This window comes from Tasmannia lanceolata, unplaced genomic scaffold (assembly GCF_043159265.1).
Source record: "Tasmannia lanceolata isolate RefF3 unplaced genomic scaffold, GAP_Taslan_0.1 ptg000007l, whole genome shotgun sequence".
NCBI classification, from domain to species: Eukaryota; Viridiplantae; Streptophyta; class Magnoliopsida; order Canellales; family Winteraceae; genus Tasmannia; species Tasmannia lanceolata.
In genome coordinates, this window is record NW_027518684.1 from 19,783,054 (window position 1) to 19,810,230 (window position 27,177).

General features: G+C 40.5%; 1 protein-coding gene and 1 long non-coding RNA gene across 3 annotated transcripts; one reads left to right on the forward strand and one right to left on the reverse strand.

The window, feature by feature from the left end:
* The first annotated feature begins 3,569 nt into the window (after positions 1-3,569).
* LOC143882232 (DNA-directed RNA polymerase II subunit RPB1-like) lies at positions 3,570-25,840 on the forward strand. 2 transcript variants are annotated; one of them, XM_077385724.1, is made up of 14 exons: positions 3,570-3,801; positions 5,240-5,503; positions 11,108-11,407; positions 11,525-11,683; positions 11,810-11,971; positions 12,042-12,262; positions 12,378-12,519; positions 12,607-12,942; positions 19,630-19,916; positions 20,752-21,010; positions 21,087-24,106; positions 24,467-24,538; positions 25,463-25,516; positions 25,607-25,840. In XM_077385724.1, exons 1-14 carry the CDS (start codon positions 3,718-3,720, stop codon positions 25,707-25,709), a joined length of 5,463 nt encoding a protein of 1,820 aa, XP_077241839.1. In that variant the 5' UTR covers positions 3,570-3,717; the 3' UTR covers positions 25,710-25,840. The 2 variants fall into 2 exon arrangements, with proteins under 2 accessions (XP_077241839.1, XP_077241838.1); XM_077385723.1 differs by having other exon boundaries at positions 12,378-12,942.
* Positions 25,431-26,550, reverse strand: LOC143882233 (uncharacterized). The gene is made up of 2 exons (XR_013252139.1): positions 26,250-26,550; positions 25,431-25,653 (listed from the first exon to the last, which is right to left on the reverse strand). It is a non-coding gene; the product is annotated as an uncharacterized LOC143882233 (long non-coding RNA).
* Between the last annotated feature and the right edge of the window lie 627 nt (positions 26,551-27,177).

Here is a 27,177-nt window from a genome sequence, read left to right on the forward strand (position 1 = left end):
TTTTGGGGCACAACCTATTTAGATTATGGCCCGACAAATGAGTGTGCCATCCATTTTAAAGGCCCTCACATAGATAGGGTGTCTACAAAAAATCAGATCCATAGGATCATCCCAACCCTACGATTTGTGGAGGTAAAATGGATGTCTTTAAACCTTCACAAATTAGTCCATTTTTTGCCTCCACAGTTCGAATGGTTAGGATGATCCTATGAATCTGATTTTTTGTGGACACCCTATCTATGTGAGGGCCTTAAAAATGAATGGTTTGGATCACCCAAATAATGTGGCCCCCACTGTATTTTAAGCTAGTGTGTAGATAACTTATCTACACATATGTGTAGGAACCGTTCTCTCATATATATATATATATATATATATGTTTCCATCATATGCGTTCATCTATATATTGGAGGGCTTGGATCATCGTATGCAAATGATTTTCAATTAAAAGAGAGTGAGATAGAGTTACCAAAAAAGAGGTGAGAATCGTATAGGGTAGAAAGACAGTGATTCTGAGTAATGTTGTCTTTATTGATGGAGAGAGACTTTAGGAAGGGATTTGGTGGGGTCCATTGCAAAAGGCATTTCGCGGCCAGTCTATCACATGTCAAACTAGTCACATCGTGGATGGAGACAACAATTTTTTGCTACCTAGGAAGTCTCGAATGGTTTATAAAAATTGCCAACTGTCGCATGTCATACTTATTATAAAAAATCCAAAAACATTCTCCAAAAGGTATGGTTTATAAAAATCCAAAAACATTCTAAAAACTGGGTGGAGCCTACCTTGCTCAAAGATTTAAACAAATTAATTGTTGGGTCCATCAACTGTTCATGTTAGAGAGAGAGACCAGTTTGGAGTAGTTGTACCAGTTGTAAACTAGAAGGGGGATTTTATCTAGGAAGGTGGGATATCAATGCTGTGATTTTCAAAATCTTAAGGGTATTGTTGTTTTGTTTTTTGTTTTTAGGTAAACATACAGATAGAACCCCTCAACTGTTTGACATTTTCACTTCTAACCCTATATAGTTTCGAAGTCACCAACAAAACATTGGGGACACCCCAAGGTTTCGTTGGGTTTTTTTAACGTGACGAAGTGGAGAGCAGGAAATGACTATAACGCCTTCGTCTTCTCCAACTATAAATTAGGGTTTTCATACTTGAAAATTGAAAATCAGGGTTTGATTTAAACCCTCATTTATTTATAAGCACAAACCCTCGACGTAGGGGTACTATTTGTCTTCACTTTCATCATTATCATGCTTTGCATATAAACCCTAATATTTTAGGGCTTTTATGTCTTATCAATCTTTTTTCCTTGAAATGTGGGGTTTGATGTAGCCATGGAGTGGGGTTTCGTTGTCTGTGGTGGGGGATGTCTTGAAGAAGAGCCTCTTGATGCCATTGAGGAGGAGGAACTTTCAACTAGGAAGAAACAAGCTTGGAAGGAAATAGCGTAACCCTAATCCCTTTGCAAATGGCTTAAAACCAGTGAGGAGGGTATTTCTGTCCTCACGATATTAACCCAGGTTAGTTAGAGTCATTCCGTTAGGTTAAAGTGACGGACCGTCAACGGAGGAGGTCTACTTAAATGTGTCATAAAGTTCAAGGGGTGCGGTTGGTGACTTCAAAACTATATAGTTAGAGAGGTCTATTTGTATTTTTCCCTTTGCAAATGGTTAGAAGTGAAAATGTCATATAGTTGGAGAGGTCTATCTGTATTTTTCAATTATTTTTATTTTCTCGTGGTCTATTGCCCTGGTAAACACGAACTCAACCTAACCCGATTTGAAAATTCTGCGTGGACAAGGCTATGCTATCACAAAATCTGATGGAGTGTCGTAGATCCAAATGGAGGGCACCGATGTATGAAAATACCCTTCATTTTTTAGTTTATTTCTGTCACTATCACAAATGTACAAAAATACCCATCATATTTTAGTTCATTTTTGTCATTGTTGAGGGGTATTTCCAAAAATACCATTCATTATCACTATAGGGTTAGAAGTGAAAATGTCATATAGTTGGAGAGGCCTATCTGTATTTTTCCCTTGTTGTTATTTTCTTCTAGTCTATTGCCCTGGTCAACACGAACCCAACCTGACCAGATTTGAAAATACCCAGAGTCGGAAAGGATAGGATGATCCTGGTATGATCCGAAAAGCACTGCGACCAACAGCGGATCTGAATAATAAGATCGTATTAAAGGAGAAACAAACCCCTAGAACTAAAAGATATAGGGCAGAAATACAAACCATTATAGAAACAAGAACGATGTCAAAGAAAAAAAACAGATCACGGCTGGAGGAAATCATTTATATCTCAAGAGATGCCCAATTCACGCTCATACCTTGCTAATCGATCAGCGCCACTCTGAGCCGCGACGTACATGCTGGAACTGGACATAAGTGGATCCTTTGAGACCTCAAGATCCCAAAAGGGGAGACACTAACATTGATTAAAATATGGGAATTGCTAGTGTCCGTCGCAAAAAGCATTTCGAGGCTGGCTGGTCCGTTGCATGTCAGACCACCCACCTCGTGAATGGAGACAAAAGCTGTTGTCTCCATTCACGAGGTGGCCGGTCTGACACGCAACAGACCATATTGCTATGTTTGGTTGGCTATTTTTAAGGAGATTGAGGGGAGAGCATCTTCTTGAGATCTTCTTGAGATTGTTTGGTTGCCTTTTAAGGTCTTTGACCACTAGCACTGTCGGGCCACGGTCGGGTGATGTGGCGCGCTCGAGATCTTCTCTCCAAATTTCTTCAAATCAAAGAAATTTGTGGAGAAGATCTTGGGGAGATCTTTTTGCCCTTATCCCAAACCCCCCCAATATTTGCAAGACAAACCAAACAATGTTTCTTTCTTCCACCCTTAATCTCCCCGTTGACTAATCTGCTTTAGATCTCCCCTTTAATCTCCCCTTTGACCGCTGAGATATAGATCTCCCAACGAATTACCGGCATCGAAACAGAGCATATGCGAATTGCCTTTTGCAACGGAACGTAGCAAATCCCTTAAAATATAGGGAGTGGCTTGTTGACCTTCGATTGTTGCAATTAAAAAATGAGCTGTTAAGATAAATTGGGTAGCTGTTAAGATGAATTGGGACCTGTGACTTCCAATCCTACTATCTATATATGTTTTACCAAAAAAGAGGTGAGAATCGTATAGGGTAGAAAGGGAGTGATTCTGAGTAATGTTGTCTTTATTGTTGGAGATTGGAGAGACACTTTACTACTTTAGGAAGGGATTTGGTGGGGTCCATTGCAGAAGGGCCAGTCTATCACATGTCAAACTAGTCACATCGTGGATGGAGACAACAACTTTTTGCTACCTAAGAAATCTCGAATGGTTTATAAAAATTGCCAACTGTCGGATGTCATACTTATTATAAATAATCGAAAAACATTCTCCAAAAGGTATGGTTTATAAAAATCCAAAAACATTCTAAAAACGTGTGTAAAAACACGTTCCCAGTGCACCCTTTAACCAATACCCTGCCCGTTTTGCTAATTATATTATGTACGCATCCGGCGTATGTTAGCTTATCCCAGTTGGTTTTCCTCCTCCTCCTCTCTCTCTCTCTCTCTAAAAAAAACGAGGTTTCAGGTCAGAAACGCCATGGATATGAGATTCCCCTTCTCTTCGGAAAAAACCTAACCCTAATCCTCCTAGTTTGAGGTCAGAAATCTCTGAAGAAGATCGTTCTCCATGGATATGAGATTCCCCTACTCTCCGGCTGAGGTCGCCAAAGTGAAAGTAGTCCAGTTCGGCATCCTCAGCCCCGATGAGATTGTAATCCTCTTCGTTTTTTTCCTCTCTGGGGTTTTCTAGGTTTTTCTTGCTGTCTAGGGTTTTGATCTTTTCCTCTCTTCTTTTTTGCAGAGGCAAATTTCTGTAGCGTCTCCAAGTTCTCCTCGTTAACGGATTTCTAGTGTTTTTTTCTGTTTCTGTCTAGGGTTATATGGATTTCTTCGGGTGTTTTGCTGTTTCTGTCTAGGGTTTTGATCTTTAGTGAGGCAAATGTTCGTAGTGTCTCCAGTTTCTCCGGCTTTTTGCTTCAGGGTTTTGATCTTGGACTCTCTTCCTTTTGCAATTTTTCGCAGAGCCAAATGTCTGTAGTATCTCCAATTCCTCCACGTTACTGATTTCCAGGGTTTTTTTTCCTGTTTCTTGTTTTTTTTTTGTTTGCTATTTCTGTTGAGGGTTTTGATCTTTAGTTCTGTTCCTTTTGCAAATTTTCAGAGGCAAATGTCTGTAGTGTCTCCTATTTCTCCTTCTTACGGAATTTCAGGGTTTTTTTTGCTGTTTCTGTTGAGGGTTTTGGTCTTTAGCTCTTTTTTTTTTTGCAAATTAGGCAAATGTCTGTAGTGTCTCCGATTTCTCCGAGTTACGGATTTCTAGGGTTTTTTGCTGTTTCTGTCTAGGGTTTTGATATTTAGTTCTCTTCTTTTTGCAAATTTTCACAGAGGCAAATGTCTGTAGTGTCTCCAATTTCTCCTGGTTACTGTTTGTAGGGTTTTTTTTGCTGTTTCTGTCTAGGGTTTTGATCTTTAGCTCTCTTCTTTTTGAAAAATTTCGCAGAGGCAAATGTCTGCAGTGTCTCCAATTTCATCTCGTTACGGGTTTGTAGGGGTTTTGATCTTTAGCTCTCTTCTTTTTGAATTTTTTTTGCAGATTCAAATGTCTGTTTCTTGTCGCTCCTGATTTCTTGGTTTGTAGGGTTTTTTTTTGCTGTTTCTGTTTAGGGTTTTGATCTTTAGCTCTCTTCTTTTTGAAAAATGTCTGCAGTGTCTCCAATTTCTCATCATTACTGTTTTTTTGCTGTTTCTGTCTAGTGTTTTGATCTTTACCTCTGTTCTTTTTGTAAATTTTTGCAGAGGTAAATGTTTCAGTGTCTCCAATTTCTTGTCGCTACTGATTTCTTGGTTTTTTTGCTGTTTATGTCGAGGGTTTTGATCGTCGGTTCTGTTCTTTTTGCAAATTTCGCAGAGGCAAATGTCTGCAGTGTAACCAATTTCTCCTCACTATGGATTTCTGGGTTTTTTTTTTGCTGTTTATGTTGAGGGTTTTGATCTTTGGCTCTGTTCTATTTTGCAATATTTTACGGAGAGTGTCTGGAGGGTGTCTGTAGTGTTTCCAATTTCTCCTCATTACAGATTCCTAGGGTTTTTTGCTGTTTCTGTTGAGGGTTTTGATCTTTAGCTTCTTTTTTTTTTGCAAATTTTCGCAGAGGCAAATGTCGGTAGTGCAGATCGAGCACAGCGAGACGATGGAGAGGGGGAAGCCGAAGCCCGGCGGTCTCAGCGATCCTCGGCTCGGGACGATCGACCGTAAAATGAAGTGCGAAACGTGTATCGCTAACATGGCTGAGTGCCCTGGCCATTTTGGGCATCTTGAGCTTGCCAAGCCCATGTTCCACATTGGGTTTCTCAAGACCGTACTCAGTATCATGCGCTGTGTCTGCTTCAATTGCTCGAAAATCCTCGCGGACGAGGTAATTTACCGATACTCTCTTGAATTGTGCGTTTGGAAATGCAGAGATCTTAGTTGTAAATTTCGTTTCATTTCGCTCGAAATGGGCGAAACTTTTCAGTTTCAACTGAAAACCGGAACGAAATGGGGCATTATTCCGTTTCTTACTATGAATTTACTATTTTTAATGTCCATTACTTAAGATTTACATGTAAATAAGAGAATACCTCCCATTTGGATTCATTAAAAATAGTTTTAAAACCCAATTCTAAAGGGATAGAAGGTCAACTTTCTGGTTGTAGTACTAAATTCGAAAAAATCGGGCCGGGTCAAAATCCCAACTTCTAAATGATGGGGTATTTTTCCAATTTTAATAATTCAAAAATTCTATCAAGTCCAAACATTGTTAAATCCCGAAAGTCCGGTAAAAAAATCTCATAATTTGGTCTGGTCATCACAGGCAATTCAGTTGATAGTGATTTTCATTTAATTGAATGTTGGATGTTTTACATATTTGGGTCATTTAATTGTTTGTCATATTTTTCAAACAAATTTTGAATTTCTTTGAATTTTTTCTTATTTTTAACTATTAAAAAAATTTCCCTCTTCCTAGAGGAGTGAAAAGTTTTGAATGAAATCGGAATGAAAAGTTATGAACGAAAAGTTTCGAACGAAATCAGAACGAAATGACCGGAATTTCCGAAACGTTATGTTCTGGTCGCCAAAATGAAATAGCAACCGAAATGAAATTTACAACGATTAGATATAAAGATTTTTGATGAATTTTGGGGTAGTGTATGGTAACCGAATTTAAACATTGGAATTCGACGTAGCCCATTTTTCAACAATTCCCAATTAAAAACAAAGTATATTTGAGCAAATTTTGAATTTTTTGATCATACATGAGACATATCTATCTTTGCTGAGACATCTAGCCTTGCTGAATGTGTTTATTAGTAGATTCTTTACCTTTTCTCTACTTTTAAAAAGGGGATAAATTCTTCCGTAATTGAGATTAATTTCTACTCTTTTGGCTGTTTGGAAGAAATGCAACTACAAATTTTTTTAGGTATAGTGGAGAGTGTAAATGCAATTAAAAGAAGTGTGTTTGGATGGATCATTACTTAGATGAGCATTCATTAAAACTTTGGGGGCATCGAGTGGGTCAACTGCACCGATTGTGGGATTGCTTATGTTAAAATTTATGTTTTCCTCGTGATTTATGTGGAATGTATCATCTTTTTGATATATTCATGTTGAGCTAAAATATATTATCAAGAAGGAAAAAAAATTAGTAAAAAGAAAATGGTTATATTATTTGACGTTAAAAATCCCATAGGTTTCCCGGATCCAATCCTTTTTGTCTTTGCGAGCCTATTTCCTCTATTTCTCCCATCTAATTTTTCATCTTCTCTAAAAAAAATTGGTAAAAAGAAAATGGTTATATTAATTGATGTTAAAAATCCCATAGGTTTCCCGTATCCAATCCTTTTTGTCTTTGCGAGCCTATTTCCTCTATTTCTCTCATCTAATTTTTCATCTTCTCTCTTCTTTCTTCTAATCTCTTCCCCCTTCCCTTCTTCTATTTTTCTTCTCTTCCCCTTCTCTTTTCCCCTCTTTCTGCTACTTCTCATCCCTCGGGCCACATCAGTTTCGTATCAAAGCAAAAGATCCCTGGTGATTCTCTTTCTCCCTAAATTTTTTCTCTCCTCTCTCCTTTCTCCTTGTTTTCTTCTCTCTCTCTCTCCCCCCCTCTCTCTCTCCCTCCATTTCGATTTTAGACACCGACCATACTTTCTCCCTACCATTTCCATCTTTGTTCCCAACGCCGTTTTTCATTCCCTTGTTAGGTTTAATCTTCGCGCAAATACGCTTTTGTCAGGGTTTTCGGTGTCCTAGTGTTTCTGTTCGGATTTGCCATAAATAATTTCGCGCTTACTATGAATAGTAAGTCTGCGTTTACTATAAATAGTAAGTTCGTGCTCATTGTAAATAGTAAGTCCGCGCTTACTAAAAGTAGTAAGTCCGCGCTTACTAAAAATAGTAAGTCTATACTAAAAATAGTTAGTTCGGGTTTTACTTGTGATGTGTGTCCAGTTTGGGTTTTCTCTCCCCCCACCCTCTCTCTTGTCACATCATATCTCCCACATAGTCTTTCTCTACCCTTTCTTATCACGTCACATATCTCACATCTACTCTCATCCATGGAGATTTGATAGCCTTTTTGATGAGGTGCTTGAATGGGAAGGCTTTTCTTGTCTAGCCTTGAATCATGTTTGTAGTTCGGCTAATCAAGTGGCAGATGGTCTAGCTAGACAGAGAGTGAATAGTATTGAGCTAACTTTGTTTGACCATCTGCGCCCTTGAGTTCATATTTTTTTCCTTGTTGTTTCTCAATTATATTTCGGTTGTTTCTCTCCGTTGTATTTTGACCATTTCGGTCCTTTCAGTAATATAATGACTATCATTCAAAAAAATAAAAATGAAATCACATATCTCACATCTCTCTTTCTCAACCTTCTCTCACATAGTGTTTCTCTACATCTTTCTTATCACATCACATATCTTACATCTCTCTTTCTCTACAGTCTCGCTCATCTCACTCTCCTTTCTTTGCATCAGATCTCTCCCTCCCCTATAAAGAGTGATTAATTCTCTCTCTCTCTCTCTAGTTTCCTACTCTCTCTCTCTCTACAGATCTTTCTCTCTCCTCTTTCCATCCTAGGTTCTCTCTCCTCACACGGGCCGTTTCCGCTCAAAATTTGACCTTGCCGTCAACACGAAAGTTTTTCGTGACGACTCGAAGAGTCTATCCAACCCACTTTCAACGGCCAAGAGCGAGCACGAGTACTATTTCGAGCAAATTTCATTGTTCGTCCGTTTTGGTCTGAATGTTGATCCGAGCCATCCGAAAATCCGATCTGAGATCCGTGAAAGGGATCATGTTCCTTTCGACACCATGAACAGATCTGACGGCTAATTTCCATAGATTCCATATTGAGCCATGCGATGTTGATTCACCCTACAATGGCTCCATCAGCAATTCTTTATTTTGATGGTACGAGGATCGATATTTATTGCACCACATGTTCCACATTTATATGCTTACAATGATTACTAATATCAATATGGGGATTACAATGCTGCGTGTCTGATTTGGATCAAGGCTCTTGATGCATACCATAAGTACTATGATTATGATCATCATCAAATGACCACTAGTCGAGTCAATGATACAATGTGCAAAGATGTCGAGGTGAAATAGAGATACTTCTTGAGAGAGCGTAGTGACTTAGGCATGCCTTGTTTTAGTCGATGGCAAGATGTCCGTGATGAGTTCGCGAAAGTCTATGCTCGAAAGGCTTATTATTAATATCATCAGAGGCAAGGACAAGTTCAGCCACACGGAGCATGGGAACAATGCACTCAAGCTACTTTGGATTAGTACTCAAACATGATAGCTGATATGAAAACAACCTTGAATCACATTAACAAGCATCTTGGGCTTAAGGCTTCCAGGGAGGCCACGACTGTCAGGAATTCATGCTCAGCCTACGCCTCCTTCCCCTGATGATGAGGCTACATCTCAAGAAGGGGAGGAAGATGCCGCGACCAATATGAACTATTCCCATGGCATGCCAGACACAGATGATGCTAGTGGTCTACAAGAGGCCATTGTCTTAGAGCTAGACACGTGTATTTTCAGTGGTTCGTCTGATGATATTGTTGATGAGGCTGGATGTTGATGAGCTTGATGATTCCAAGATTTCCTCAAGGCTTACTGCTGAACATCTAGATAGCGAGCTTGGCACTTCCACAGTCGAGGCAGATATTGTGGTAGAGCCACGTGAGGCTGACCCATCGCTGGAGAAATTTTGTAAAAACGATTTCATGTAAATTTCGTTTCGGCCTTGGCCAAAAGCGAAACATTTCGTCCGTTTCGTTTTTTTTCCGGCCAAAATTTAAAACCATGCAGAGAGGTATGCAGTATGATGCTTGACAAATTTGGTATAGCGTGGGTGTTTTCCTCAAGGCTCTATGACCTTCTTGAATGTTGGTTCTTTGTACCTTGGAGGAAAAAAAGGCAAGATTCTCTGGAAGGTAGTGCTCATAGCTACAATTTAGGTTCTATAGAAGGAGCAAAACACGAGGGTACTCAAGAAGTTTGTCAAGAGAGCTCACTCTGTATTCAGGAAGGTAATAGCCCTGTCCATAACCTGGGTTTATCCCAAGCTTTAGGTTCGTCTCAGCACCTTACCAGTGGCACGGTTGGAAAGAGGTTGCTTGAGTAGCTAGCAGATGGCGACCCCCTTCGCCTTGGTGGGATCCTCCGGAACCGGTTTGAAAGAAGCTCGATTTTGATGGATCCAGTATGAGCAATCTAGGGCCGGCGGGCGGGTATGAGCAATCCAAGATTGGTGGGTATAGGAGGCCTTCTAAGAGATGAGCATGGAGCGGATTTTGATGGATCCAGTATGAGCGATCTAGGGTCGACAGGTATGAGCAATCTAAGGCTGGTGGGTATAGGAGGCCTCAGGCCTCCTAAGAGATGAGCATGTGGAGCGACCCTATGGGCCTTCTTAGGTCCACTTGGTATAGCGGATTCTACCTATGCGATTCACCAGGGCTTCATGAGCATGGAGCGGAATTCATGGATTGTTTGATAATTGATGAAGATTCCCTAAATGTCGTCAAATGGCTACCGAAGAATCTTCCCATCCCATGGAGATTTGCTAATTGGTTCGATGAGATACAAAATCGGTTGATAGGAGCATCTATATCCTTCCACCACGTAAGAAGATCAGCCATCAATGAGGCGGATAGGTTAGGGAGCGAAGGAGCCATTTGTATTGACTGGCTTGGTCGTGCCTCATTTTCTTAATAAAGTTTTCCCACCATTTGAAAAACGATGATTTGTATTATTTAAATCCAGGCTTAAGTGTGTTTTTTGTTGTTGTATGGCTTAGCATGCCCCTTTCTTATGGGAAATCATTGGGATTATTTTTCATGCAATGGTTTTGGAATTTTGAAATTATCAGAAATGATTTCTTTTATCTGCTGTTATCAAATTGGAAATGCTGGCTGGTTATATTTGTTAACGATAATTAACTTTGACGCTTGCTTGCACCACTGAATAACTAATAATACATGTTCTCTCCTGTGCTAAACTCCCTCTCCGCTTATATGAGCATTTGTTTTTTTTTATCTTTTTTTTGTTTGTTTATCTGATTTGGCTGCTAATGTAAGGAGGAAAGTTTTATCTTGTTTGGACATTTTTCTTTCACCTACTTCATGAAATTTTTCTAAGGGCTTCATTTAGCCGACCCCAACTAGTTTGGGACAAAGGTTTTGTTGAGTTGAGCTGAGTATCTGACTTGGCTGCTAATATTGGCTACTACTAATGTTGAAAGGGAAACGATATCAGCACAACCATTCTTTAATAATTACACAAACACTGCTTGTCTTTTCCTTTTTAATTGGTTTGTAAGATCTATTTAGGGAACTTTAATATCCCTTGACAGCTCTTTAAATAATAAACGACAAGGTGGGTTTTACAATTATAGAAACATGGTTATGCTGATATCATTGCCCTATTGAAATTCTGATCTATTATGACTTCTTACAGGAGGACCACAAATTCAAGCAAGCTTTGAAAGTTAGAAATCCAAAGCATAGACTAAGAAGGGTCTTGGATGCATGCAAAAACAAAACAAAATGCGATGATGGTGATGAAATGGATGTGCAAGGTCAAGATTCCGAAGAACCATTAAAGAAGCCTAGAGGGGGTTGTGGTGCCCAACAACCAAAATTAACTGTTGAAGGTATGAAAATAATTGCTGAATACAAGGCTACGAAGAAGAAAAATGATGACCAAGAACAGCTTCCTGAACCTGTAGAAAGGAAGCAACAGATTTCTGCGGATAGGGTAACCCCCATGCAACATGCTTCTTGTTCTTCATCTCATGCTTCTTCATGCTTTTTAAAATTCCTTGTAAAAAAAATATAATCTTTTTCATTATATGGTTTTTTGCTTGCGTTCCAGGTTCTTAGTATTCTGAAGAGGATAAGTGATGAGGACTGCCAGTTGTTAGGGTTGGACCCAAAGTATGCCCGTCCAGATTGGATGATTTTACAAGTCTTGCCAATTCCTCCTCCCCCCGTGAGACCTTCTGTGATGATGGATACATCTTCTAGGAGTGAGGCAAGCTACTTCCACTATTATGCGAGTTTGATTTACTTAATTTATAAAATCATGGCATTTGAAAGGGTATTTATTTAATTTTGACTTGCAATATATTGATCATGTGTGTATTCTTTACTGGAGCAGGATGATTTAACTCATCAATTGGCAATGATTATTAGACACAACGAGAATCTCAGAAGGCAGGAGAGAAATGGAGCTCCTGCCCACATCATATCAGAATTTGCTCAATTATTGCAGTTTCACATTGCTACATATTTTGATAATGAACTGCCGGGTCAGCCGAGGGTATGCATCTTATACATTAATTAGTTATTGATAACAAATTTGATCAAGTGATTACTGCTTTACTGTTCAGGCTACACAACGTTCAGGGCGGCCTATCAAATCTATATGCAGTAGGCTTAAGGCTAAAGAAGGTCGGATTAGAGGTAATCTGATGGGAAAACGTGTGGATTTTTCTGCACGGACTGTAATCACACCAGACCCAACAATTAACATTGATGAACTGGGAGTACCATGGAGTATTGCTTTAAACTTAACATACCCGGAGACTGTGACACCATATAACATTGAGAGGTGTCATATCTGCTTATCTAGTTATCTTCTAAATGTGGTTGTTCTTCCTTTTCTTATACTGCTAGACACTAAACACATACTCCTATTTTAAAATAAAATAATTTGTATTTTTCAGGTTGAAGGAGTTGGTAGAATATGGGCCTCATCCTCCCCCTGGTAAAACAGGTGCCAAGTACATTATAAGGGAAGATGGGCAGAGGCTTGATCTCCGGTACTTGAAGAAAAGTAGTGATCATCATCTGGAGCTAGGATATAAGGCAGGTTCCTCCCATCTTAGAAGTCATGGTTCTTCATTCAGTCTTGAATCTTCCACCTTGTCTTTATTTATTCAATTTTGCGTGCAGGTGGAGAGGCACTTGAATGATGGTGACTATGTTCTTTTTAATCGGCAACCTAGTCTTCATAAAATGTCTATCATGGGACATAGAATCAAAATTATGCCTTACTCAACTTTTCGCTTGAATTTGTCTGTTACTTCTCCTTATAATGCTGATTTTGATGGAGATGAAATGAACATGCATGTTCCTCAGTCGTTTGAAACTAGGGCTGAAGTCTTAGAGCTGATGATGGTGCCGAAATGCATAGTTTCTCCTCAATCTAATCGCCCTGTTATGGGCATTGTCCAGGATACACTCTTAGGATGCCGGAAGATTTCCCAAAGAGATACCTTCATAGAGAAGGTGAAAGCAACAAACAGTCTTATTTCAATTGTGTTTTTCATATCCTGCTTTTTTGATGCGGTGTTTCATTCTAGGAGGACCTCTCAACTCAACTCGACTCAACTAAGCCTTTGTCCATACTAGTTGGGGTCGGCTAATGAATCCTTTAGAAAATTTTCATGAAGAAGGTGAAAGAGTCTACCCGGCTCAAATTGACTAAGTCTAATCCTGACACTAGTTGGGTTTGTCACGTGGATCATTTTCTTCCATTCTCTCCTATCCAAGGTCATGTTCTCTCTTATGTTCCTAGCCATCTAAGTCTTTCCTCATGGTTTCTACCCAAGTTGTTTTCGGTCCGCCCCTTACTCCTTTTTTTCTGAAATGGCAAAAATATATCATAAAAAGAAAAGGGGGGACCAAGATGGACCACACCCGAATATACAGGAATCAAGAAAAAGAAAGAAAACTTACAAAATAATACTCATGGAGGGAGAAAATCAAACCACTCCAACTCCGAACGACTAACTCCACCCCTAGCCAAACCATCCGCCTCCCCATTAGCGGACCTACGCACATGATTAAACACAATACTCGAACCCGAGATTAAATCTTCTATTTCTTAAAAAATAGAAAAGAATCTCCATGGAGGCAACATCGCCCTAATTAACCACCGAATCACATTGAGTGAATCACCGTCCACAATAGTTTTATCCATGCTCTCTCTATCAATCCTTTTGATACCTTGATAAGCCGCCTTCACTTCGGCCTCTGAAGCATCACATATCCCCAGAGGGCCAAAATATGCCCATACAACTCCACCAAAATCATTACGAAACACACCTCCAACCCCGGCCGGTCCCTGATTTCCAAGACTCGAACCATCAAAATTCATTTTAAGCATTCCACAAGGAGGAGGCTCCCACCGTTGAGCAATCCAAGGCCTATAATCCCTACTAAAACAAACTTCCCTCCACCCCTCCCATTGGTCAAAGGCTGATACAAAACGGAAAGACGAATGGCATCTCGCCCAAGATATTGATAGTGCAATAATCTTTATGTAAAGCCAATACGGAGATTTGGCTATCCCCTCAAAAACTCTAGAGTTTCTCTCTTTCCAAATCACCCACCACATCGCAAGCAAACAAATATTCCATAATATTTTTCCTTTCTTTCTCCAAGGCACAAAATCCCATTGATCCTACCAAATTCGGAATAGATGATGGAAAGACCCAAGCTATACCAAACGTCGAAAATATGAAACTCCATAGTTGACGAGTGAAGAAGCAATGCATGAAAAGATGACCCACGGATTCCCCATCATTCAAGCATAGGGGGCAATGGTCAATGAGCAACATACCATGCTTTCGTAGAAAGTTAATCGTTTGAATCCGATCACGACATACTGCCCAACCGAAGATACAAACTCCGGGCGGGCAATGAAAATTCCATACCTTGGCTGAGATAGAGGATACACCACCAGGCACCAAGATAAAATAGAAAGATTTGACACAGAAGTTACCTGATGATTCTGCAGTCCATATTCTTTTATCCACACCATTCCTCTTAATCTGACACCCATCAAGAAGCTCAAGAAAACGGGGTACCGACTCTAACTCCCTATCAAAGCAATTCCTCCTGAAGATCGGGGACCATACAAGAACACCCCTAATGCGGTCAAAACAATCACAAACAAAAGCCTCTTTATCAGAAGCTGCTCTATAAAAGATCCGGGAACAATTCCAAGAGTGGCTTCTCCGCACACCATACATCACTCCAAAATTTAATCCTATCCCTCGAGTAGACTCTGAACCTAATGTTCAAATTAAAGGAATGAGACATTTTCAAAATGTCGCTCCAAACAGACAATCCTTTGTTCTTCAAGCGATTGTCAGATGCCCACAACCCCGACAGACAACCATATTTACTGTTAATAACTTTAACCCACATTTGAGAGTGTTCTTCTCCAAACCTCCATAACCATTTACTCAGTAAAGCATGATTAAATTCCCTGATTCTTCTAATACCCAAACCACTTTTCTTAATGGGTAAGCTCACTTTTTCCTAGCTAACTAAAGTGATACCTTTTTTCACATCATTTCCTTCCCATTAGAATCTTCGTTGTATTTGTTCAATTCTCAATACAACACTAATTGGACACTTAAACAAGGACAGAAAATAAATAGGGATATTGGCCAACACTGCCTTGACCAACACAAGCCTTCCCCCTCTAGAGACAAGATTCCTTTTCCATGTGTCCAACCTCTTTTCAATTCTTTCAACAATAGGTTCCCACAAAAGTCTATTAGGTCTACTTACCCCCAACAGGAGACCCAGATACGAAGATGGCAAATAATCTAGCTGACATCTCAGAACTTTTGCCAACACAAGAGCCTTTTCCTGCGGAATGTTTAGAGCATACAATTTAGACTTGTGGAAATTGTTCTCTGTCCAGTAATATGCTCATAACATCGTAGGGAAGATTCAAGTTCCACACTTTAGACCTATCCGGTTCATAAAAGAGGAGAGTATCATCAGCGAATTGAAGATGAGACACCTCCACCATCTCATTACCTGTTCTGAAATCATTAAATAAACCCATCCCAGTTCCTTTGGTTATCAACCTACTAGGAGTCTTAGCCACAATGAGAAACAAAAAAGGGGATAATGGATCTCCCTGCCTAATACCATAAGATGACTTAAAGAAACCTTTTGGGGACCCATTAATCAGAATCGAGAACCATGCAGAAGAAACACAAACCCTCATCCAGCCTCTCCATCTGCCACCAAACCCCATTCTGCCAAGCAGATAATCCAAACAATCACATTCCATCCTATCATAAGCCTTTTTCATGTCCAGCTTGCGCACAATACTTCCCATGCCAAACCTAATATATGAGTCAATTGCCTCGTTAGCAACCAAAGAAAAATCTAAAATCTGCCTCTTGGCAACAAAAGCACTTTCACAATCAGATATAATAGATGAAAGAACCACCGTCAGCCGATCCGCTAAAATATTTGCCAGCACCTTGTACAAGCATCCCACAAGGCTTATAGGACGGTACTCAGATATTTTAGATGCACCAACGACTTTCGGAATAAGGGTGATAAAAGTTGCCCCAGTGCCTTTGTCCAGATTCAATCCATTGTAGAATTCTTCAAAAAATCTCAAGATATCCCCTTTAACATACACCCAACAAGATTGAAAAAAAGCTACGCAGAAACCGTCGTGTCCAGGGGCCTTATCCCTACAAATAGAGAAAACTCCTTTTTCAATCTCCTCTTCCTCAAAAGGTTTCTCCAATCCAATTCTTTCATTCATGCTCAACTCACTAAATAACAAATCCTCGGAAAGTGGTCTAGTAATGCCCTCAGATGAATACAAAGATGTATAGAAGTTTAAGATCACATTGGTAACCTCATCCTTCCCTGACACTTTAATTTTGTTACCCTCCAAAGACTCAATCCTGTTTTTCCGCCTTCTGGCACTAGCCAATGAGTGAAAATAAGCCGAATTCTTATCCCCTTCCTTTAACCACCTCACTCTTGATTTTTATCTCCGAGTAATTTCCTCATGAAGCAACAAACCACTATGTTCTTCTTTCACTCTCCCCAATTCCGCCCTTGAGTTGACATTCCCTAATCCGATTTCCTCCAAAGTGGCTAGCTCCTCAATTCTACTCTCCAACCATACCTTCTACTCGAATCAACTAATCTCCTCTTCGCTACCCATTCCTTCAATTTTTCTTTACATGTCTAAGTTTTTGCCCTATAACCACATCTGCAGGCCCAGCAAACTGAACAAATTCCCACCACTCCCCCAATCTTTTCTCCATATGGGGTAGCTGAATCGACGCAATCTCGAACCTAAAAGGAGGTGGTCCCCAGGATTCCAATCTTGGATCCAAAAATAGCGGACAATGATCGGAGACCGAATGAATAAGGGCCTTTTGGTAAACCTCAGGAGCCAAATTCATCCAACTAGGACAAATGAGGAATCGATCAATCCTACTATGACTATCTCCTCTGTTCCAAGTAAACCTTCCACCAGTCATGGGTAAATCAATTAAATCATGGTTTGAGATGAAGTCGGCGAAAGCGACCATATTCTGGTTAGATCTCCGCCATCCAAATCTTTCGCCTATATATCTAATTTCATTGAAATCCCCCCCAATACACCAAGGGTAGGCCCATCTATCCCTAACTCTATTCAATTCTCCCAAGCCCCCATAACAATCCCTTATCAGCCCATAGAGAGGGACCATAAGCACAAGAGAACAACACCAGAGCTGCATCCACAACCCTCCGGAGAACAATAGAAATTGAAAATCTACCCTTCCATTCCTCCGACAAAACCCAACTAGATTCATCCAAAGCTATTAAGATACCACCAGAGGCCTCAATAGCTCCAACAAAAGAAAAACCCCATTCCGAGCTAACGCCAAGACTATTAATAACATTCCTATCAATTACCCCTAACTTTGTCTCTTGAATCCAAATGAGCTCCAGTTTAATTTTCTTGACTAACCCTTTTACTTGAGCCCTTTTAGCTAAAGACCCCAATCCATTTACATTCCAGGATAGCATCTTCGTAGGGAAACAAATTTGACAGATTTCCTCCCCTTCCTCGCACTCTTTTTCCTATTGGATAAAGAGTTCAATGCCTCCACATCAACAGGAGGCTCACCGTAATTCACTTCAGATTTTAATCTAGCAACCTCCCTCAGTTTTTTCTTAGAAGTGTCAGAAGAACACCGCCTAATATTATTATTCCCTTCATAATCCCTAATCTCAGAACATCTGATTATATCACAAAACTCCTCCATCGATCCATGATATATCACTCCAAGTTTTTGGCTTATCCCAACTGTATGATTGACTGACCTATCTATAACCTCCTCCCTATCCTTCGCCCTCAATAAATTGGAATACTCAATCTCAAAGATAGGAATATCATTACTGATAAAGTCATAATTATTATCCCGAATCAATTGCTCCTCATCAGATGTAACAACATAGGATCTCAGTGCAAGAATACTAGAATATGGACCAGGGTCTTCATTTATCAGATTGCCAAACGGACTAATAGAATCTTTGTTGCCTAATGCTGTAACCTGCACATCAACATAAGAGGAAAAATTCGCATTACCCAAAACCAAATTGAAATTGTTCGTACCTTCTTCTGACAGATCGTGGGGGCTGCAAGCCTACAACTCCAGCAGTGGTAACTTGCCATTGACCCGATTTGTATAGTCCCCTATATCATGACTATATGGGTTATAGGGGCACGGTATTTGCTTTTTGGATGAACTCAAAAGCGATTCCCCTATTCTCTGAAATATAGCTTCTACAGGAACCTCTGATTGTCGTGTAGTACTCTGATCAGGCGAGATTGAATCTGGGAGGGCCTGCTCTTGCATCGGGCCATGAATATGCAGCTCTCCTCCAATTTCTAGATAAAAACATGGTCTTGGGTCACGGATTCCCTCACTCTAGATGACAGGATGGGATGATCCTGCCTACAAGGGATAAGGGTTCGACTACTCTTTGTAAGAGAGAACTCAATCAGTGGAGTCATTACCATACTGGAAGTGAAATTTCTTTTCTTCGAGTCACTTTTTCTCACTGGAGCATCCAAAGGCCTACATTGGATATGCCCAAACCATCTTAAGCGGTGCTCTCTCATCTTCTCCTCAATTGGTGCCACCCCCACCTTTCTACGATGTCTTCATTTTTAATTCTTTCTAACCTTGTGTGGCCGCACATCCATCTAAACGCTCGCATCTCCGCTACACTCATCTTATGCACATACTGCTTCTTGGTGGACCAACATTCTGAGCCGTACAGCATGGCTGGCCTCACAACTGTCGTATAAACTTTCCCTTCAACTTGATAAGTATTTTACGGTCACACAGAACTCCTGAGGCATGTTTTCACTTCAACCAACCTGCTCTTGTTATGTGGTTAACATCCTCTTCAATCTTTCCTTATGTAGAATTGAACCAAGATAGTGAAAGATATCCTTTTTGGTACCTCCTGTCCAGTCATTTTTACTACATCCTCGCCCCCACCTCCTTACATTGCTAAAGTTGCACTCCATATAGCCTGTCTTAGTCATACTCAGCCTAAAACCTTTGGATTCCAAACTAGTTCTCCATAACTCTAAGGTAGCATTAACTCCTGCTTTGGTTTCGTCAATTAATACTATGTCATTTGCAAATAACATACAACATGTGACCTCATCCTGGATACCCTCCATAAGTTCATCCACAACTAGCGTAAAAAGATAAGGGCTTAGAGCTGATACTTGGTGCAATCCTATTGTAATTGGAAACTCACTAGACATGCCATCCGTAGTTCCGACACTAATTACTGCTCCACCGTACATATCCTTAATCGCATCAACATATTTATTAGGCACTTTTTTCCTTTCAAGGACCCACCACATAACACTCCTGGGAACGCTATCATACGTTTTCTCCAAATCACTGAAAACCATATGAAGGTCCTTTTTATTTTCTCTAAATCTCTCCATTAACCGCCTAATCAAGAAGATAGCTTCCATAATCGATCGTCCGGGCATGAATCCAAACTTATTCTTTGACACCTTAGTCTCTTTTTTTAGTCCATGCTCAATTACCCTCTCTCAATGCTTCATGGTATGACTCATTAGCTTAATTCTTTGTAATTAATTTTTTCGGATTGTGGCAGGATGTCTTTATGAACATCTTGATGTGGTGGGAGGATTTTGATGGGAAAATACCTGCTCCTGCTATTTTGAAGCCTAGACCCCTTTGGACAGGAAAACAAGTTTTTAATCTCATTATTCCGAAGCAGATTAATCTGATAAGATTATCTTCGTGGCACTTAGATTCTGAAACTGGATTTATTACTCCGGGAGATACCCAAGTTAGAATAGAGAGAGGGGAGCTTCTTTCGGGCACTCTATGCAAGAAGACCCTTGGAACATCTACTGGAAGTCTTATTCATGTTATCTGGTATGCTACCTGTAGATACTTTGTTTTCTCAAGATTATATATATATATATAGGAAATGGTTTGTGAGCAGCTGCTCAGATAAGCTTATCTGAGCAGAGCTCGCAAACTTTTTTTTTTTGGGGGGGGGCACATTATTTGGATGATCCAAAGCATTCATTTGATAGGCCCCCATATAGATAGGGTGGGCCCAACATATCAGCTCCATGGGATCATCCTAACCCTTCAAACTACGAAGGCAAAATATGGACAAATTTGTGAAGGTTTATACTCGTCCATTTTTATACTGTGGAGGCAAAATATGGACAAATTTGTGAAGGTTTATACACGTCCATTTTTAACTCCACAAATCATAGGCTTGTGATGATCCCATGGAGCTGATATTTTGGGCACACTCTATCTATATGAGGGCCTATCAAATGAATGCTTTGGATCATCCAAACATTGCCCTCTCCTCCCCCCTCCCATGTTTGTGAGCTCTGCTTAGATAAGCTTATATGAGATTCCTCATATATATATATATATATATATATATATATATATATATATATATATATATATATATTATGAGAGAAGTGTTGAGCGCACCATTTTTTTGGTGCACTTAAGTGGTTATAACGGCTCCCATTCGTTTAAATGTTTGGGTCCCACATACAAGAACCAATGGGAGGCGTTATAACCACTTAAGCGCACCAAAAAAATGGTGAGTTTAAGTGCACCAACGTTTTCCTCTCTCTCTCTCTCTCTCTCTCTCTCTATATATATATATATATATATATAATGTAACCTATTTGGATGTGATCTCTCCTATTGCTGAAATGTTTATCTTGGTTTGCAGGGAAGAGGTTGGCCCTGATGCAGCACGGAAGTTCTTGGGACATACACAGTGGCTAGTTAACTATTGGCTTTTACAGAATGGTTTTAGTATTGGAATTGGGGACACAATTGCTGATGTTGCAACAATGGATAAAATTAGTGAAACAATAGATGGGGCAAAGAACAAAGTGAGAGAACTTATCAAGGCTGCCCAAGAAAAGACGTTAGAGGCAGAACCTGGGCGAACTATGTTGGAGTCATTCGAGGACAGGGTGAATAAGGTGCATAATCTTTCAGTGGCTTACTTGAATTTAGACACTTCGTCTTGGGTTTCCTAACACAGTCTCTCCCTCACAGGTGTTGAATAAGGCTCGTGATGATGCTGGTGCTAGTGCACAAAATAGCTTATCGGAGAGTAACAATTTGAAGGCCATGGTTACAGCAGGATCCAAAGGAACTTTTATCAACATTTCACAGATGACTGCTTGTGTGGGACAGCAAAACGTAGAGGGTAAACGAATTCCTTATGGGTTCACTGATCGGACATTACCTCATTTCATCAAAGATGACTATGGGCCCGAAAGTCGTGGTTTCGTGCAGAACTCATATCTGAGTGGGCTAACTCCTCAGGAATTTTTCTTCCATGCTATGGGTGGTAGGGAAGGTCTGATTGATACTGCTGTGAAAACTTCTGAAACAGGTTATATTCAGAGGCGTCTTGTGAAGGCTATGGAGGACATTATGGTCAAGTATGATGGTACTGTTAGGAACTCTTTAGGTGATGTTATTCAATTTCTGTATGGAGAAGACGGCATGGATGCTGTTCGGATTGAATCACAGAAGTTGGACTGCTTGAAAATGAAAAAAGCAGAGTTCTATAACGTTTTCAGGTATGAGATTGACAATGATAACTGGAATCCAAGTTATATGTTACCTGAGCATGTCGAGGATTTGAAAACCATCAGGGAATTTCGGAATGTGTTTGATGCCGAAGTTCAGAAACTAGAAGCAGATCGATATCAGCTTGGTACGGAGATTGCTACTACATACGCCAATTCCTGGCCTATGCCTGTGAATCTCAAGAGACTTATCTCGAATGCTCAAAAGACATTTAAGGTTGACTTGAGAAGGCCATCTGGCATGCATCCAATGGAGATTGTTGAAGCAGTTGATAAGCTTCAGGAAAGGTTGAAAGTCGTTCCTGGCGATGATCCAATTAGCATGGAAGCTCAGAAAAATGCCACCCTCTTCTTCAACATCCTGCTTCGCAGCACATTTGCCAGCAAGCGTGTGCTGAAGGAATACAGGCTTACTCGTGAAGCATTTGAATGGGTTATTGGTGAGATAGAATCCCGCTTTTTACAATCGTTAGTAGCACCAGGTGAAATGATTGGCTGTGTGGCTGCGCAGTCCATAGGTGAGCCGGCTACTCAGATGACCCTTAATACCTTTCACTATGCTGGTGTGAGTGCCAAGAATGTTACGTTAGGTGTTCCCAGGTTGAGGGAAATTATAAATGTTGCTAAGAAAATTAAAACACCTTCACTTTCTGTGTACCTTAAGCCTTACGCCAACAAGACCAAAGAAAGTGCCAAGAATGTTCAATGTGCTTTGGAATACACTACTTTGCGTAGTGTAACACAGGCAACAGAAGTATGGTATGATCCAGATCCAATGAGCACCATTATTGAAGAGGATGCTGATTTTGTTCAGTCTTATTATGAAATGCCAGATGAAGAGGTTGACCACGAAAGAATTTCACCTTGGTTGCTTCGCATAGAGTTAAATCGGGAAATGATGGTGGACAAGAGGTTGACCATGGCAGACATTGCTGAGAAAATTAACCACGAGTTTGATGATGATTTGACTTGTATAGTCACTGATGACAATGCCGATAAACTAATTCTTCGTATACGTATTATGAATGATGTGGCTCCTAAGGCGGAATTGCAAGGTGAAGAATCTTCAGAAGATGACGTCTTTCTCAAAAAGATTGAGAGCAACATGTTGACAGAAATGGCCCTTCGAGGCATTCCTGATATCAATAAAGTGTTCATTAAATCCTTAAAAATAGACAGGTTTGAAGAAAATGAAGGATTTAAACAAGTAACAGAGTGGCTGCTGGACACAGAAGGTGTAAATCTATTGGCTGTTATTTGTCAGGAAGATGTTGATGCAACGAGAACAACTAGCAACCACTTGATTGAAGTGATTGAAGTTCTTGGAATTGAAGCCGTACGTCGGGCTCTGCTGGATGAGTTGCGGGCGGTTATATCTTTTGATGGATCTTATGTGAATTATAGGCACTTGGCTATTCTATGTGATACTATGACGTACCGTGGTCACTTAATGGCCATTACCCGTCATGGTATTAATCGTAACGACACGGGGCCTATGATGAGATGCTCATTCGAGGAAACTGTGGACATTCTTCTGGACGCTGCTTTGTTCGGTGAAGCTGATGAGCTTAACGGTGTTACTGAAAATATTATGCTTGGTCAGCTTGCATCCATTGGCACAGGGGCCTGTTCCTTATATTTGAATGATCAGATGTTGCAGCAAGCAATTGAACTCCAGCTTCCTAGTTACATGGAAGGCTTGGATTTTGGCATGACACCTTCTTGCTCACCCATCTCAGGAACACCATATCATGATGGAATCATGTCACCAAATTATTTGCTTAGCCCAAGGTCTTCACCTATTACGGATGCTCAGTTTTCTCCTTATGTTGCTGGGGTTGCCTTCTCTCCTACTTCATCGCCAGGATACAGCCCATCATCTCCCGGTTATAGTCCATCCTCCCCTGGATATAGTCCCACATCTCCTGGTTATAGCCCTACCTCTCCAGGATACAGTCCTACATCACCAGGTTACAGCCCTACTTCCCCCACATACAGCCCCAGCTCTCCCAGCTATAGTCCAACTAGTCCTGCATATTCTCCTACAAGTCCATCTTACTCCCCCACTTCACCCAGCTATACTCCAACATCACCGAGTTACAGCCCAACTTCTCCTAGTTACAGTCCCACCTCTCCCAGTTACAGCCCTACTTCTCCAAGCTACAGCCCTACTTCTCCAATATATAGTCCTACATCTCCTGCATACAGTCCCACTTCACCTTCTTACAGTCCTACTTCACCTTCTTACAGCCCAACGTCGCCTTCCTACAGCCCAACTTCTCCTTCATATGGCCTTACATCACCTGCATATAGCCCAACTTTTCCTGGCTATAGCCCGACATCTCCAAGCTACAGCCCGACATCTCCCAGCTACAGCCCGACATCTCCGAGTTACAATCATCCTTCGGCAAAATATAGTCCCAGCAGTCCCAGACTGTCATCATTCAGTCCTTGCGGTCAAACATCTCCTAATTACAGGTAAAGTTCGGCAAATGGTGGGTAAAAGTTTAAAAGTCGGTTGCATATCCAGGACTTGCTCAACTTGGTTTTATCACCACTCTAAGTACGAGTTGAGCTGGCTCAAACATTACCAACTCGTCAACCACTTTTTTTTTTTTTCTTGTCTCTCTATGACTTAACCTCGTCTGTTCTTTTTTCCCCATGCTTTTGTTTCTTTATTTCTGCTTGACTATGCCTAGTTGGTTTGTTTGAGTCAGCTCTTTTTCCTGTGGGCAAGCTGCAGGCATAGTTATGACATTTAAACTTTGCCACGGTTGTGGGTCTGATTTTTGTCAGTGCTATATACTTTGCTAACCTCTATTTACTTATATGTTGTAGCCCAACTTCACCATCCTATTCACCAACATCTCCATCATATTCTCCTCCAAGTCCCACATACAGTCCCGGCAGGTAATTTTTTTTAGCTATTATAAGCTGAGCCTTTGCTATGTCGCTTGTAAGCTGTTATTTGCCATCTTTTTGAGTGATTGTGCCCTTGTGGTTGTTTATGCGCATGTTTGCATGCGGTTTGTGCATATGGTATGCCAGCACGTATTTATGAATGTCATAGTAAATTGTATTTGATTCACGTGTGGGCCCCTTGTTTGCTTACTAGGATTTCTACGTAATTTAATATCATGAGTAATTTGCAGATTTGGATTTGGTCTACGTAGTTGATTTCGCCACCACAGCTGTAATGTTTTCAGTATGTTATGGATATGCAAATAGCTTTTATGGGTTAACTTCATATCTGCAAGGTTTGAGTTTATTTGTTTGTCTCTTGGTATTCTTTCTCCTTCAAAGACCTACATCAGAAAATCATACGAGTGGAATACATGTTGAAACAAGTGATGAGTGGGCTTGATCTGTTACTTCTTCAAAAATGATTCCCTATTACCTTTAAAATTCATGCCACTTCAGAATTGATATTGTAAACAGTTTTTGGAAATGAGGAAATGAACTAGAATTCGGCCAAGGTAATGAGGAGTTGACTCAGGTTGGTAAATGATTAACCTGGTCAAATTTCTATTAACCTTAAATCTACCCCTATGTGTCTATCTCTCTCCTCTTTCTCTCTCTAACGCAGAGGAGAAAGACACATATGGAGTCGCGATTCGTGGATTGACTTGAGGAGTTGTTGAAAAGTGATTGCTGAAAAGGATTCCAACTTGTGCGCTTGAATCCCTTTTTGTTTTATCTTTTAATTTTTGATGGCATGTCCACTTAACATTACTGTGATTGTATTGCAAAAGTTGGTATAACTATGTAAGTTGAATGGGATATTGCATGTGGAGACAGATCCTGATATCAGCGATTGACCTTTTTCTTTTACAGCCCATTTAATTCTGGGGCGAGCCTAGATTACAGCCCGACTTCTCCACAGTACAGGTTTGGGTCATCTCTATTTCTTTCATTTATTAGTGTCCAAAGTTTTCTTCTTAATCAGCAATAAACTAACTGACCATTTCTTCCTGTCAGTCCAAGTGCTGGCTACTCGCCAACTGCGCCAGGGTACTCCCCATCATCTACAAGTCAATACACGCCACAGTTAAGCAACAGGGATGAGGAGAGCGCTCCTTGAGGCAAGAAGATTTTTTCATGTGCTCAAATGATAGTTTTTTTTTAATATCAGGTCAGTTGTTTTTTAAATTATGGACTTATTTGATGCATTATGTATCTATCAGACTGAAAAATGATGAGACATTCCATGCCCTTGGGAGAGTGCTTTGTCATGCTAGGTCACTGACATATCCTTTGTCTTTATCGGACCCTAAGAAAACGATTTTCCTGTCGAACTCTTTTTCTCTTTATTCTGACTCTGTGGAGTTTCAGAGGTGAATCCTCATATGAAGGACTCCCATCCCCGGGTAAAGCCCCCTTTGGTGGAAATTTAGGGCTGTGCATTCGGTTATAACCGAACAAAATAATTTCGGTTATCTAAAAAAGGTAACCGTAACCGAAATATACACCAACCGAACCGAAACCGAAATAAGAATTCGGTTGTTCGGTTACTTCGGCTATAACCGAAATGCATTTCGTCATTAAATCTGTAAAATCGATTAAATCTGTAAAAAAAGAAGAGGAGAACTGCAGAAGGAGGAGAGGGTTTTCGGAGTCCTACTACTGGGAGCCGGAGAAGAGGAGGAGGAGATCCCGCCGGAGAAGAGGAGGTTGAGCCATGGAGGAGATCACGCCGGAGAAGGAGGAGGAGATCCCGCCGGAGAAGAGGAGGTGGAGCCATGGAGGAGATCACGCCGGAGAAGGAGGAGGAGATCGGTGATCCCGTGAGGAGAGTCGGAGTCGTCGGACGGAACTACGAAAGCGCTGTTCTCTTCTCAAGCTCAAGGGCGGAAATAAAAGTGGAAAACCTCAAAACCCTAGAAAGCAAATGCCCAAAGAAAACTAGAAAAGCTGATGTTTCCATCCCCTTTCATACGAACTTGAAAATGACAAGCCATGGTTTTAATAAAAACCAGCCCATGGTTTTGAGGAAACCATGTGGTTTTGGTTAAAAGTAGTCAAAAGCTGTTAGAAGGCAATGATGATTGATGCATTTTTTAATTCACTAAAAAACAAATGACCATAGGCAGGGAACAGATGAGGACAAACAAAAATACAAAACAGCATATGCTCTCCATTCGGTTTTTCAGTTCTAGCAGAGTTGTTTTAAAAAAAACCGACACCGAAGCCGAAAACGGAAATTTATTAGAAACCGAAACCGAACCGAATTACCATTTAACCGAACCGAAATAACTGACTGAATTCGGTTCGGTCAGTTATTTTGGTTTTAACCGTATAGTGAACAGCCCTAGGTGGAATCCCTCAACTCCTCGATTTATGGGTAGCTTGCTTTCCGGCTCTTGAAAAATCTAGCAAGAAGATATGTCTTTGGAGAGCTTCCTAGAAGAGAAGGTTGTAATTAGATTACAATGCAAGTTGTCGCATTCTACCGGGTCTGATGTTTTTTGTGTAAATACTCATACCTTGTCTGAAGACTGAGGCAATGCTGATGCCCATTATAAAATGCGGGTGTGGGCCATAGTTAGCAA

Excerpts from the sequence above, each read along its gene's own strand:
- LOC143882232 (XM_077385723.1), top strand. The coding sequence starts at position 3,718 with ATGGATATGAGATTCCCCTACTCTCCGGCTGAGGTCGCCAAAGTGAAA. Across the intron at positions 3,802-5,239 it reads TCCTCAGCCCCGATGAGATT|AGGCAAATGTCGGTAGTGCA; the intron begins GTAATCCTCTTC and ends AAATTTTCGCAG. Across the intron at positions 11,408-11,524 it reads AACAGATTTCTGCGGATAGG|GTTCTTAGTATTCTGAAGAG; the intron begins GTAACCCCCATG and ends CTTGCGTTCCAG.